General features: G+C 37.7%; 1 protein-coding gene across 1 annotated transcript; it reads right to left on the bottom strand.

Moving 5' to 3' along the window:
* Window positions 1–10,127: 10,127 nt before the first annotated feature.
* On the bottom strand, window positions 10,128–15,664 carry oxtrb (oxytocin receptor b). The gene is made up of 3 exons (XM_017479190.3): window positions 15,607–15,664; window positions 14,065–15,142; window positions 10,128–11,111 (listed from the first exon to the last, which is right to left on the bottom strand). Exons 2-3 carry the CDS (start codon window positions 14,984–14,986, stop codon window positions 10,885–10,887), a joined length of 1,149 nt encoding a protein of 382 aa, XP_017334679.1. The 5' UTR covers window positions 14,987–15,142; window positions 15,607–15,664; the 3' UTR covers window positions 10,128–10,884.
* Window positions 15,665–16,118: the final 454 nt, after the last annotated feature.

The following is a 16,118-nucleotide window of genomic DNA, read 5'->3' as shown; positions in this document are numbered from 1 at the left end:
TCAAAATACTTTTTTCTTTCTCTCTCTCGCTCTCTAAATTGTATTGTTACCATTGTAATACATGAGTAAAACCATCTAAAACACATTTGGACATGCAGATGGCAGGAAAGATTGTGAATAAGAATGAATAGGATAATGTATCATATTTTAGCTTAGCCAAATGCAGGAACTAAAACTTGTGCTTAGAACATGGACGTATATAATGTGGCCTTCTCCATCTTTCACTACTTCTTGTATGTGTGGGTGAGTTTTGCGGTAATGTGAAAAATGTACCTGATGTACCTGACCGTTAAACATGATATTTGATCTTTTCCTGCATTCCAGGGAGTACTTTAACTACTCTACTCAAATATCAATTCAACTTCTCACTACTTCATTAAAACAATGTTAGCAATTTTATTGCTTGGTGTTTTCACGTATGCCAACACTCAAAGGAACTATGGGTAAAAGAAAGAGTGTGTGTGTGTGTGTGTGTGTGTGTGTGTGTGTGTGTGTGTGTGTGTGTGTGTGTCTGTGTGGGTGAGAGAGAGAGAGAGAGAGAGAGAGAGAGAGAGAGAGAGTATGACCTATTTGTGCATGACTAATTTGAGGATTGTATTGTTATTCATGACTGTGGTGTGTGAGAGCTCTAGTTTCCAGTCAGTCTAGATGTAGAAGAAATAAATCTGCTGTTAAATTCACAAACAGTTTTCAGGTCTGTTGTGTGCAATGTTGTGATCAAACACTAGATGTCAGCACAAAGACACTTTAAAAGGACAGGACATCTGACACCTGACAGCTGTATTCTAGCTACATCAGACTTTAGCAGCAGTGGATGCTACTCATTATTTTCCAACACGGAATCTTCTATGCACTGGTCACTTTCTGTATAAAACATGAAAAAATGTATTTTAAGAATCATAGTTTTCCTAAGAGAGCATGTACAATCATCTGTGGTCGTTTTGAAGATAATGAGATGAAAGGTGCATAATGTTTTATTAAAATTATGGATAAACTTGAGTTAGCACTGATGGAAGTGGATTCACTGAAAATTGTCACTGAATAGTTCCGAAAACATAAAGAAGTAGTCAGTGTCTTATTTATATTCCCTAAACACGTTACAGTACATTACAACTTCAGCAACTAAAATAAGGAAATGGGAATTTGTATATAGATACAGCTGACACTATTGTATACTGATATATTCTATGGTATACATGTATAGATAATGTCAGTTCAATAATTCAAGATGCAACAAGATATTTGAAAGGATCACATAATTTATTAGAAGTGATAATAACATAGAATGGCACTTTGACATTCTTTTGAAAAACCTCCAAAGCCTGACATTGATCCTAACAGTTACCATAACTGAATGATTACTTATTAATATGAATGTGAACATTTAAGCTGATACTGTGATATACAGAAAACTGTGATAACTGTGTGGTTGTATATTTACCACAAATGTGTAATACTGTTCCATAAATAAAACTAGAGATCACTGAGCAGAAGTAGTAAATTCTTTTAGAAAGTTTTGCAAAGGTTGTACCTCAATAAGCTTACTTCTGTCCTAAGTCCTGTGGTGTTTGTAAATGCACTGACTGAGCACAGCATAAAGTTTCTCCTGCTGAAACATTTCATATCCCTCAGCTTTAGCCACCATGTGCCTAAGTGGCTCCTGAGGAAAGAAGATGATGAAAGTTTTTAGTCAACCAGGTCATTATAATGTGTTATAACCTTCAAGATGTTTCTCTACTCATTATAACAACTTAATCAGTAAACCACCAAATACTGATATTTTATACTAGTGTTTAACAACTGAAGTCATTATGATGTATCATCACTCCATCTGTTGACCTGCTCAAACATAAGATCAATTATCCTTGTTGTTGCCAAGGCAACTTGCCACATCTGAGGTTCTTTAGCAGTAGCTGAACGTAAGTTGAACGTAAGTTCTATCGTAGCCTAGTTTGAATGTAAATGGCCACTATGTTCGAGATTATGAACAACGGTTGCACCATGTGAGATAAAAAAAAAATGTGTGTATATACACTCACCGTCCACTTTATTAGGAACACCTGTACACCTGCACATTCATGCAGTTTTCTAATCAGCCAATCATGTGGCAGCAGCACAATGCAAAAAAAAATAATAATAAAAATCACGCAGATACAGGTCAAGAGCTTCAGTTAATGTTCACATCAAAGATCAGAATGGGGAAACAAATGTGATCTCACTGACCTTAACCATGGCATAATTTAGGGTGCCAGATGGGCTGATTCGAGTATTTCAGAAACTGCTGATCTCCTGGGATTTTTACACACAACAGTCTCTAGAGTTTACACAGAATCATTTGAAAAACAAAAAACATCCTGTGTCTGCATGATGAAACACCTTCTTGATGAGAGAGATCAGAATGGAATGACAAGACTGGTCTGAGCTGACAGGTAGGCTATAATAAATCAAGTAAGTTCCTTACAAACTCTGCAACAGAAGACCACATTGGGTTCCACTCTTCTTAGCCAAGAACATGAATCTGAGCATATCATAGACCAAAACTGGACAGGTGAAGACTGGAAAAAGTCCAGATTATTTTTTTTCCTAATCTTTAATCGTCCAGTTTCAGTGAGCCTGTGTCAATGATAGCCTCAGTTTCCTGTGCTTGACTGACAGGAGTGGAACCCAATGTGGTCTTCTGCTGTTGGAGCCCATCCACTACAAGGTTAGATGTTTTGTGCATGCTGAGATGCTTTTCTGCTCACCACAGTTGTATAGAGTGATTATATGAGTTACTATATCCTTTCTGCCAGCTTGAACCAATCTGGCCATTTTCTTCTGACCTCTTCACACGCTCAATGTTTTTTGCACCATGCTATGTAAACTTTAGAGACTGTTGTGCGTGAAACACCCAAGCAGTTCTGTTATCAGAAGTTTATGAAATACCCAAATCAGCCCTCAAGTACTCAGATCAGTATATATATATATATATATATATATATATATATATATATATATATATATATATATATATATATACTGTATATAATGAATATATATATATATATATTCAGTATATATATATATATATATATATATATATATATATATATATATATATATATATATATATACTGTATATAATGAATATAAGATGAACTCCATACAAGTCCATGTGAATGAGTTGTTACCTTAGAAATAATAAAAGTGTGTTGTTATTATTATTATTATTATTATTATTATTATTATTTTCATAATCTGAATTACAACTGTCACTACTGTCTGGGCTGTTATGTTATGTATCTGACCAATCACATTTCATAATTCAATGGAGCTGTGTATAAAAACTTATTAAAGTGCTATGAGATTCTGAGAGGGATTTATATTCACTGGGGACAAAAAAGCTCATCCAGCCTTAGTAATCACTTCAAGCAGCTCTTAAATAGTGCTCTCAATTTTTAGAACATCCTTCTGGCTCCTCGGAGTCAGAGAGGAATTATTATTTTTTATTTTTGTTTGTGTGTTTGTGTTTTTTATTTTTATTTATTTATTTATATATATTTTTTGGCTTTCCATAGCAGAAGGAGGAGTCACGAAGTGAACTCCAAAATCCAACGGATAACCAGACCCGGAAGACAGAGCAAGAGATAGAGCAGCGCTCATCTCCGCCTCCTCTTCCAGATCCATACGAGATCACCCAGACTTGAAATGGCTAGCTGCCTCGTCAGCGGCTGGCCCACATCCGCGAGGATCTGAAACCCAACTTGCTTCGGCTTCAGAGAAGAGAGCAAGTCGCAAGCGGAGCTGCCTAATTGTAAGGCGTTCAAAATGCGCACAGTAAGACCTCATGAGGGCTGCCGTGGCATACTCCATCTCTAGACACGTCACACAGAAAGTGTGCATTCCTCCCCATGATGAAACAGGAGGAAGGCGTAACACACTTACTGAACTCTTCCTGAGCGTTACACAAACGACCGACATGCAGTCTCGCTGAAGATAATAAGGCAAATGGTGCGGTTCACAGATGCCGTTTATATATCACGTGACACACTTAATTGCCACGTCACCTGATCACAGCAGGCCTATAAATAGGCATGATGTTACACAAGCTTCGGATACTGGTGGGTGCTTCCCACAGCGTTCAGCTAATGAAACGTGGAGTTCCCTTTGAAAGGCAACAGGTTGGTGGGAAAAGAAGAGTGGCAGAGAGAGGGAAAATGTGTGGGGGACAAAGGAGAGGAAGACCAAGAGCAGTAGTCTCTGATGACATAAGGCCCACAATTATTGGCCATGTTATAAACCATGGTCTCTCTTTGAGAGAGGTCGGTTTATGGGTGCAACCAAATCTGCAGCGTTAATAACTTGAACTTCATATTACAGTACAATACAGTATGTTCACATTTTTACATATACTGACATTTTGAAATATATTGATTGTTTTGTGATTTTCATTAGGTTCCTATTATGTAGCTATATGTCTAGGGTTGGGGAGCCAGTAACAAAGTAAAGAAACATTAATTTTAATAACTTAATTTTATAGTTGTAAAAGTTGTTAATCACAATTATCACAGAGAAAAATAATACCAAAGAATATTCATGGAAAAGAAAATAGGGGGCAATAGCTTCAGGGGAGGGCGAGGCCAAAATAACAAACAGACATAATTAACTAACCCAAAAACCTCTCTAAATGACCTAAAATAAAATCATACAAATGAAAGAAAATAAATTACAAAAACCATGAACAGGAGAAAAATCAGGAGAATCAACAAAAATGGCACCCTCCCCCTACATTCCCAAAACAAGAAAGAAGTAAAAAAAATACTGAGCAAACACTTCTGCTACGGCACAAACTCCTGAGCTCACTTACTCAGAAACAAAACAACTCAACATTATAAATCAACTCTGGATTCTGGGGACCAGGAGGAACATCCTTGTCCTAAGAAGTCTCTCTCTCTTCCTCACAGATCCGATGCGGCTTATGTCTCTGCTCCTACCGCACACCATCCAATCATCTTCAACATCGACTAATTAGATACAGCTGGTGAGAGTACCTGCATTACGATTGAGGGAAAGAGGGCAGAGAACAAAACACCACAACATACACAAACAACAACACAAACACACCGTTATAAATAAACATACATCCTCGGACATAACAATCCAAAGGTTGCCTCCCACAGGAGAGAACGGCAGAATATTACACAGGAAATTGCCATTGTTGACATGGTAATTGGCAACAATGAAATAAAACTGTGGGAAATCTGGGACAGAGTGCTGGCAGACAATATCACTTTTGGGAATGTGAATATGGTCAGCACAAAGACAGTTATCAGAGTCCTAGAGAAACATAAAATAAGCATGAAGAAGTCGTACACTGTGCCCTTTGAGGGTGTGAAAGAACGTGTGAAAGAACTCCGGTATCAATATGTCCAGGTAAGATGTCTGTTCAGTAACCAAACAGGGTACATACACAGCTATGTATAATATAAAGTACTGTAAATCTGTGGATTTACTGTATTTTAGAGAGTAATGGAAATGGAAGCCAAGCAAACTGCACATGCATTCATCTTTGTGGATGAAGCTAGATTCAACCTGGCAAAAACATGCCGCAGGGGAAGAAATGCGATTGGACAGAGAGCAACCATGGATGCCCCGGGCCAGAGCGGAGCTAACATCACAATGTGTGCAGCACTGTCCAGGGATGGTTTGCTGTTACACAAACCACTCATTGGCCCCTACAATACAGAGAGGCTCATTTCTTTTCTGGACGACCTACATAATTGACTTATGCCAGAGGAAGAGAGACGGGCAAGAAACTCCCCTACCTTTGTTGTCGTGTGGGATAATGTGGCATTCCACCACGAATTCGAGACACTTCTCCTGAACACTGCCAGGGTTGGATTAGACATTCCAGAAGATAATTTTCAAGATGCATCACCAGAAAAGACTTAAGATGTGATGTTTATGAGAACTTGTGGCCAAATGCAGGAGAGAGGGAGAACTAGAACCCTCACAGTACTGTACAGTATGAGTGATTATACTATACATGTTGTTGTTTTTTTTATTATTGCATCCCTGAAATTTCAGGAATTAGTGTTTTTTCTTTTACTTTTACTTTTTTCTTTCTCACAAGTAAATTACTATATGCAAATATATAGAAATAATACTGGCCGCAGGGCAGTATTTCCGCATGATAACGACCCCAAACACACCTCCAAGACCACCACTGCCTTGCTAAAGAAACTGAGGGTGAAGGTGATGGACTAAACCCTATTGAGCATCTGTGGGGCATCCTCAAACGGAAGGTGGAGGAGTACAAGGTCTCTAACATCCACTAACTCTGTGATGTCGTCATGGAGGAGTGGAAGAGGACTCCAGTGGCAACCTGTGAAGCTCTGGTGAACTCCATGCCCAAGAGGGTTAAGGCAGTGCTGGAAAATAATGGTGGCCACACAAAATATTGACACTTTGGGTCCAATTTGTACATTTTCACTTAGGGGTGTACTCACTTTTGTTGCCAGCGGTTTAGACATTAATGGCTGTGTGTTGAGTTATTTTGAGGGGACAGCAAATTTACACTGTTACACAAGCTGTACACTCACTACTTTACATTGTAGCACAGTGTCATTTCTTCAGTGTTGTCCCATTAAAAGATATAATCAAATGTTTACAAAAATGTGAGGGGTGTACTCACTTTTGTGAGATACTGTAAATACAGTGAGAGCCAATCAGTAGTATTCTGTAACATTACAGTAGGCCTACTGAAATCTCCAGACAGGCCTGCACTAACATGCCATGATGTTAGCTAAGTAGCATCTTATCTACAGTAACCTCGAAGCTTGTAATCTTTACAGTCATAGTTGGGGCCCATCATGCTGCAGTGTAAGTAAGCTTTGCTTTTGTTTATAGTTTTAATATTTGTTCGGCTTTTGTAGGCAAGCAAATCAATTCTAGCAGCACACAGATCAGGGAATACATCAAACCTGGGGTGAGAATGCATTTGAGACTTATTTTATCTTTTGCCCCTTGTCCTGGCTAATTAACAGCTCCTCAGAGTAAACAAACAAACAATTTTTCAGCTCGCTCACCCCTTCTGTAGCTTGGCTTCCTTTCTGCACCTGCTCACTGCCACCTTGCTCTCAGTGCAAACTCACATTAAACCATGACACCATTCAGACACAGGTTGGTTTGCCACAATATTCTATGCAGTAAAATTCTACGAAATACCTGTATACTGTAGCTAAATATCAGGTCCAGAGAAATATAGTTAAATCAATATAGGTTCTAGAGCAGAGGTTCTCAACCTTTTGTAACTAAAGCCCCCCCCAAGCCTCCCCCTATCATGTGCCCCCCCACCCCCATATTGGGGGAGGTCAGGTATAATGATGATCTATCTATCTATCTATCTATCTATCTATCTATCTATCTATCTATCTAAAACAGATTATAGATTATGTGTGTGTGTGTGTGTGTGTGTGTGTGTGTGTGTGTGTATATAGATATACACACACACACACTCATACACACCTTATCTATAATCTGTTTTTGATAGATAGATAGATAGATAGATAGATAGATAGATAGATAGATAGATAGATGTTGAGTTTTTTTGTACTTTATAAATTACTTTTCATAACTTTTATTATTTTTTAAAATAACTTGTGACTTTTATATAACGGACGGGTATGGAACATGATTTAACAAAAATGTTTCTGAACACTATAACTACTTTGAACAAGAGAACTAGACTATAATAACGTGTACTATTTTACATTTAAAACATGTTGCATTCCATTCGTCTTGCATTCTAAAAACATTCGCATACAAATTATGTAAATTGGGAGGAAGGGCACATCTCGTTATCCATGACATTGTTAAATCTCCGGCTCTCAGCAGCTGAACAGAGCAGTTGCAGAGAGAGGTGAGACTGCAGCGGGAAAGCAAGACCTCGCACGTTCAGGACAGTACTGGCCAAATTTGTTTGTCCAAAAAGTCACTAGATTTGTCGTTTGGTGATTTAAAAAAAAAAAAAAAACTCACTAAAGGGGTCTAAAAAAGTCGCTAAGTTGACAACACTGGTCTGCACTGACACCTAGATAAAAGGCAAACTAAGCTCCGCCTCTCCCCAGCAAAAAGAAAATACAGAGGGAGAGGGAATGTGGGGTTTTTCATTTATGCAAATATTATTTGAAAAGCAATAAAATACACGAGTACAAATGATACCCTGTCTGTCTCTTTTTTTTTCTTGAAAACAATTTGCACCCCCTTCCGATCTCTCAACGCCGACCCCCTGGTTGAGAACCACTGTTCTAGAGCATAACAGGACTCTTGCTTTCCCTCAATTATTGAGCTTATAGTTTTGGAAATTTCTAACAAGATATTGAGGTAATATCTTTTAGTGGAATGATGTTCATTCCTCCAACTCTTATAGAATATATAGCGATACACATTGCAGCTGTTCATATCATATCTTGTTGTGGCCCAATGTTTTACTAAGACACATTATGTTGGTTTTCCTTTGATTTGTCACCCATCTGTGTGACAAAAGCATAATGATAATTTTATACCATTATCTACTTGTTATGTTTTATTTTTTACAATAATTTTAGAAATATAAAGGCAATGGGGATGTTGGGAAAAGGTAAATATATAGTATAATATGGCCAAGCCTGTGCCAATGAAATGAATGAAAATGATACAAACATAGTGTTATCTTTGTAATTCAGACCACATTATATATATATACACACACACACACACACACACACACACACACACACACACACACACACACACAGTTGCGGTCGGAAGTTTACATACCCCTTGCAGATTTTGCAAAATCTAAATACTTTTAACAAAATAAGAGGGATCATAAAAATCCCATGTTATTTTTTATTTAGTACTATCCTGAATAAGCTATTTCACATAACAGATGTTTACATATACTCCACAAGACAAAATAATAGTTGAATTTATAAAAATTACCCAGTTCAAATGTTCTGTTTATGAGACCAGTTACTGTGAAACAACTTGTTGAAATGGAGAGAATAAAGTTTTTATTTGCATTTTTTTTCACAATTATGGAATTTATTATTGTTAATTTAAAAGAAGGCATAAAAGGCAGAACTATCAGTATCAGCCGATATCACTCTAAATAATCGGTTATCAGTATCAACTGAGAAATTTAGTATCGGTGCATCTCTACTTTTAAAAAAATAACAATTTACACTGATCATCCTGTTCAAAAGTTTACATCCCCCTGGCTCTTATTGTGTTACCTTCTTGAGCATCAGTGAATGTTTGCACATTATGTAATAGTTGTGTACAAGTCCCCCAGTTGTCCTTAGTGTGAAAAGATGGCTCTCAACATCATATAGCCACTGTTGGAAAGGGGTCAAATATGCAGGATATGCGGGAGAAGCACAGAATGTGCATGACCTGGAGGACTTTTCTGAAGAACAGTGTGCAGTTTAATATATATATATATATATATATATATATATATATATATATATATATCAGGACAAACAAGGAACTCATGAACAACTATCACAACACAAAATGTGGATCCTCCAGGTAATGATATATTCAAGAATCAAGGGTATGTAAACTTTTGAATGGGGTAATTTTTTTATAAATTCAGCTATCATCTAGTCTTGTGGACTATATGTAAACATCTGTTGTGTGAAATAGCTTATTCAGGACAGTACTAGTATATATATATATATATATATATATTACATATGCACACATTACATACACGTTATATATATATATATATATATATATATATATATATATATATATATATATATATATATATATATATTTGCTAAATATATTTAAATCACACACAGTCATAATACAGCATATAGTTTTTCTACAACATGTGATAAGGACTTCATTATAACACAGCATTTTCTGTGAGAAGTAATAGTGTCTAATTCAGCTAGTGTATAATAAAGGAGTCGAGCAAGTGCTGAGTAAATGATAAGAAGAAGACACAACTGGGTCTGGCAACAAATTTAGGTTATCCAGGACAATATGGTCTGGACATGACCTATTACTGTCTCCAGAGTAGCTCTGAAATGGATCTGTGTCAAAGGTAAGTGGTTTAGTAATAAAAGTCATGACAGGGTGTTCACTGCTGGAGTTTGACTGTTGCCATTAGTCCAGTGCAATAACATGAATAATGCTGTACATTCTGGAATAGGGTGGTCTGGGACAGAAGAATATGTTCAAATCCAAAAGTATTGAGTATTTAATTCAGTATTTCACTAGTGTGACTGGCCAGTGTGGTTTGAGACAGTACTTAGTGGTGAGTAGTTAGTTTCTATCTCTGTAGAGAAATCAATTGTAATCTGTATTTTTACACACTGGCCCTGAGCTTTATCCATCCATTTTCCATACTGCTTATCCTACACAGGGTCATGGGAGAGTCTGGAGCCTATCCCAGGGAACTCGGGGCACAAGGTAGGGGACACCCTGGATTTGGTGCCAATCCATCGCAGCACACAATCGAACACCACGGACAATTTGGAAATACTAATCAACCTAACATGTATGTCTTTGGACTAGGGGAGGAAACCAGAGTACACAGAGGAAACCTCAGAAGCACAGGGAGAATAAATTCCAGGTACACAGAGGGCAGCGACAGGATTTGAGCCCCTACCCAAGGCAAACATGCTAACCACTAACCACCATACCCCCTAGCTTTATTATTATCAGATCTTTAATGATTGCATCTGTCCATATGAATAACTTTTCTCATAGTACAAGTTAGTAAAGTCCAGACCAGTACAGAGCCTCTGTAAGTCAAGCATTTGTTTGTGTTTTCCCCATTTGCAGCAATTATTTGCAGAGACTTTGTCGTTATGTGTCTTGTCTTCCTTGCAGTCTGGTATGTTACGTAATCGATGTTTGTGTGAGGCTCCTCTGGCTGCCAGTGTCCTTCATCACTATTCCTGCTGAATGGCTGTTAGGACTCTGCTGCCGCACACAGTTACACCGTATTGTTGTCAGACAGTCTTGCATCAGGTCACGGAACAGGTGGCCAGCAAAGAACATGTAGATCCAGGGGTTACAGCAACTGTTCAGGCTAGCCAGCAGCATGGCAATTATGAATGCCATTTCTAGAAGACATAAACATTTATTTTTAATACACACTGCAGTTACTGTATAGTATTTAGTACTGCAGATTGTGATCCAAATTTACACAAACTGCCATCCGAGATCTATAACATATACTCATGAATAAGATTTGCTGCCATGGCACAGATCATTTTATAATGTATGGGATAATTTTATTATATACCTGTTTTAAAAAGTATAATCATTAGGATGGCAATCAATATGCTGCAATGCAAAAGTGTGGATAAGATAGCTACATTGCAAATACTTTAATAACAGTGAAAGTGGATTAAAGCTCAAAATTTCATTCATCAGTTTCATTATCTAGCAACATCTAATAAAAAAATACTTTAAAAAGGGGCATGTCTGATAATCTAAAATAGCTAGAATTACTGATTTCTAGAACATATTGATTAAGCATAATACCTGTATAGCAAAGTAAATAGGCGAAAAACATTTATTTTAACGGGAATAAATCAAACAAGATGACTTGGGCTTATGTAAAAAATACATTTTACTTGTTATTGTCATTAAGATGTTTGTAGTTCCAATGTTCTTTTTCATGTCCCCAAAGGACAGATTTTTGCTCAATGGCCTGTGACTTACAAGGGGAAATACCCTATGTTGGAAATACCTCATGAATATTTGCTTGAATTATTTGTGCATATTTAGGGAGCTGCAGTAATTGCAAGCTGATTTGCTGGCATTGTTCACTATCTCACTAGAAACTTTTTGGTAGCTCAGTGGTTAAAACATTGGACTACTGATCAAAAGGTTTTGCATTCAAATCCCAGCACCACCAGGCTGCCACTGCTGGGCCCTTGAGCAAGGCCCTTAATCCTCAACTTCTCTGTTGTATAAAATGAGATAAATGTAAGTTGCTCTGGATAAGGGCATCTGCCACATGTCATGCATGCCATAGTTATAGTTACAGCAGAAATGCTGATTTTCCATAGTCTGTCTGGAATAAGGTTGTTAATTTCAATCTAGAGCTATTCTGTGAAGACAAATGCTACAAATAAGGTCCTTGATGAAAGTAAATGCTAGTTGTCATTTGATTTCCATGTAATCAATATAGATCAGAACATATTACACCAGTCTTATTCAGGTTAGATTGCCTGTCTGTTAAGTTCAGCACTGACAACTTGATCAGATTTGGCAAGTCTATTGAGAATCCCAAGAATTCAATTAAGATGATCGGTGATGATTTTCTTATTAAAAGCTCTGGAATAGTGTTCCAGAGACTATCATACAGTACATCCAAACTATTATTATTATTATTATTATTATTATTATTATTATTATTATTATTATTTTACCTTAAGAGTATTTAATTTACATTATAATTTTTTATAATCTTGATCTTAATCCTGATCTTAGATCAAAATGTAAAATACATTTTAATTTTTACTTAAATTAAAACCTATTTATTTAACTGGGCTTATTTATAGTGTTATGTATTCTATCTTATTTTTTAATTTATCCTTTATTTTATAAAAGGCTATGACATGCATCAAAAAAACTTAAATATAAGAGACTAAATATAAGTATATGTTTTCTTCATGAAGTAAGTGTGAATGAAACCTTCTCACAGCCCGTGGCTAGGTATTATACAATCATTCTCTGATTAAAAAAAATAAATATCATTTATCATTTATCATTCTGATAACCAGATCACCCCATTAGACGATCTTCCCAGGTACCAACAAATCTAACTTCTTGTTAATTTCTCTCCTGAGAAAAAGCCCCACTGTTTTGCTAACCAGTGTAAATGCCATTCATGTGAAACCTACAGTATAGTCACTATACTACAAGGGTTCCTCCAGAAATTCTAAAATATCATACAGCATTATTTAAAGTGACCAGTTAAGCCCTCTTTGCATTTTGCCATTCTTTCAGATAAATGTTTGCTGTCTTTTTAAGGATGTTATGCTTATTGGTGCAAACAAAATAGTATAAAATACACTTCTAACACAACAACAAAGGAACCAAATGTTTTTATTTAAACAGCTACTCTAGTCAAAATTATGAAAATTATAATTTGCTATTTCACATGAGTCAGAGAAGACAGAAAGCTATTTAATAGCAGTTTCATAAGAAGAGGCTATTGATAACCTTCAACAAACTGATCTATATCAGATGGATAATATTTGGGATAGCTCTAGGTGTGTTAAATTTACTGAATATTCCATTGTAATCTCAGTGAAACATGAGCAAAGTGATTAAGATCTGCTGCGGAAATACACTGCAATTTCCTCTTTACTGTTTATTTTCTCAGTATTTTCTGAAATCGTTGGAGAATTGTTGGGAAGAGAGGACAGAATGTTCTCTACCAGCATACAGATTCCATCATTTTAGCACAGCAGGTTTAACCATGCACAATCTCTTAGCAAATAACATGCTGTTGATATTCATAATCTTGCTGAAATATACAGTAGAGGAACCCATTTGATGTCATGTGACATTTAGTGGATGTACAGACAGCTCAGACCGTCTGTATATCCAGAGGCTTTGAAGTCCTCTACTGAGCTTTTCTCATGTTCATTCATCATTCATCATTCTTAAATCTATGCAGCAATGTGAGTTACCATAACATGTTCATGTCAAGGGCAGATTTCATTATAGACTCATTGAGAAATTTTATAGACTCACTTCAAACATGTTTGTTTTAGCAGAATAACTAGGATTTTGTATTACCAAATTTCTGTTAAGACAATCGTGAATGGTCAGTAAATATTAAGAAGTGCTTGTCATAATGTGAATGGTATAATATGAATGGGTGCCCCAGCTCCAGCATAGGCTGATGGTTTCACTACTCAGACATACTTTCTCAACCTGGTAATTGTGTGATTCGGCTGTGTAAGAACAGGAAACCCGCCAACCAATGACTCAAGCTGACATTATAACACCAAAGCTAAACACACAGAATTTCTTTTCTTGTCAGTAATAAATTACCCTCTCTCGGTGCCATAGGATCCCAAGCTGACCACATCTGCACGAAGAAGAATGGCGTCCAGCACACAATGTAGGCCAAGACGACAACAAATGTCATTTTCACTGTCCTGATTTTCGCCTCAGAGATGAGTTTCACACTGCTGACTCGTGAAAGTGCTGCACCATCAGCCAGCTCCCGAGACAGTCTTAGAGGCTGATCCCTTCTGCTCTTCAGTTTGAAGTTTTGCCATATCTTAAAACTTGTGAGGCCATAACACACACTCAGAATGGTAACAGGTATTATGTAGATAGCAAGGCTTATCCATGTTATGTAGGCTTTTGCCCCCCATGGCTTCACAAAGTCGCCCCAGCAGTCATAGACCCCCGGGGCCACTTCTTTAAGAGAGAAGATGTATGTTTGTGGGAGACTGAGCAGCAGGCTCAAGAGCCACGACCCAAGAACGTAGTCACGGTCCTTCCTGCGCTGCAGTGAGCGGAGAGGCTGGCACACTGCAAGGCACCTGTCCACGGACATCAGCACAAGCAGGTAGGTGGAGGCAAACATCCCCACCACCTGCAGATACTTCACCAAGCGGCACAAGAAGTCTGGTCCATAGAAGCGGAATGTAATGTCCCAGATGAGTTGCGGCAGGACCTGGAAGATGGCCACCACCAGATCCGCGATGCTCAGGTGAATCATGAAGAAATGCATGCGCGAGCGCGCGCGTTTGCTCGCGTGAAGCGCCCCCAGTACGCACAGATTACCGGCCAGCGCGAGCAGCAGCACCACAAACAACACTGCCACTTCAACTTTTGCCACCTCCTCGTTGCGTTTCAGAGGATTCACGGTTCGGTTTGCAGCTATACTTTGGTTTCCATTACTCGACTCACTCCACGATCTGTTCAGCGGCCAGAAAGTCGCCTCTTTCGGAAAGTTCTCCATCGCGCGCAGTGGCGCGTGCACTTTGCTCTTCGTGCCCACACGCTAAACTACAATGCACCATCAGTGATGATCATGATGCGCTTTTGGATTGCCAGGTTTGCCTGTAAAACTCGAGTTCTCCGCTGGAATGAGCAGTATGTACATTTTGCTGGACGTCTGCAATGGAATGATAAGAACCATTTGAGACACATTCAAAACCGCAAGGGGAATTCTGCGGAATCCTTAACCTCCTGCTTATATACAAACGCATCTGCGTGAGCGGCTTTGAAACCCGAATTTTTTGTTTGATGTTTGTGTTGTATTCAGACCACTGCCTAATAAAAGTATACATCTTATACAGACTACATTTTAGTTTTAAGGATTAACGTCTTAAAGTGTAATAATGGTTATTAACCATTAAACAGCTATTAGCTTATTTCATTCTTAATGAATATAATCGTACACATACATGCATACATATATAGTCTACATACATACTTATACACTGTACGTGCATGCACGCACACACACATATATACATACATACACACATACATATACATATACATGTACATACACACACACACACACAGTAGTCTCCCCAAATAATTGATAAAATGCATTAATAGAAAGAAACCCACCTAAAGCTAGACGTGGCCACTGGCTGTGGAAAGCTCGTGCGCTGTACTGTGTATGAAGCCTCTTGAGTGGCCCGCTATTTTATGTTGGCTGCAGAGATTTTGCATTTTGGATGCATGTTCACATTTCGGCCACCAGATGGCGCTAACATGACGTTGTGTAATTGTAACAACATGCTACACACCGGATCAAACAGGGTCCGTGTGCTTGGCATGCATTCGGTTTTTTTATTTTTTCGTGAAATGCAAATGCAAGCGCAAATATTCAAACCAGTTTTTGGCTTTGAAATGACAAACATGAAAAGAAAAGATCTCGTATTTCCCCTTGCTTGCTTTTCATCGTTTCAGATTCACTGTGAAGCTAAAATGAATGAACGATCTTGAATGGTCTGGGAGTGTATCAGCTGTTACTGGGTTGCTAGAAAAGAAGATTGTAGTTAATTAACTGCCTGATGTACAACTAATATAAATCACTACATACTGCAAGAGCAGGAGGATGATGGTAAAGAAGGACA

The sequence above is a fragment of the Ictalurus punctatus genome, chromosome 11 (genome assembly GCF_001660625.3).
Source record: "Ictalurus punctatus breed USDA103 chromosome 11, Coco_2.0, whole genome shotgun sequence".
Taxonomy (NCBI): domain Eukaryota; kingdom Metazoa; phylum Chordata; class Actinopteri; order Siluriformes; family Ictaluridae; genus Ictalurus; species Ictalurus punctatus.
This window is presented reverse-complemented; position numbering and strand designations above follow the sequence as displayed.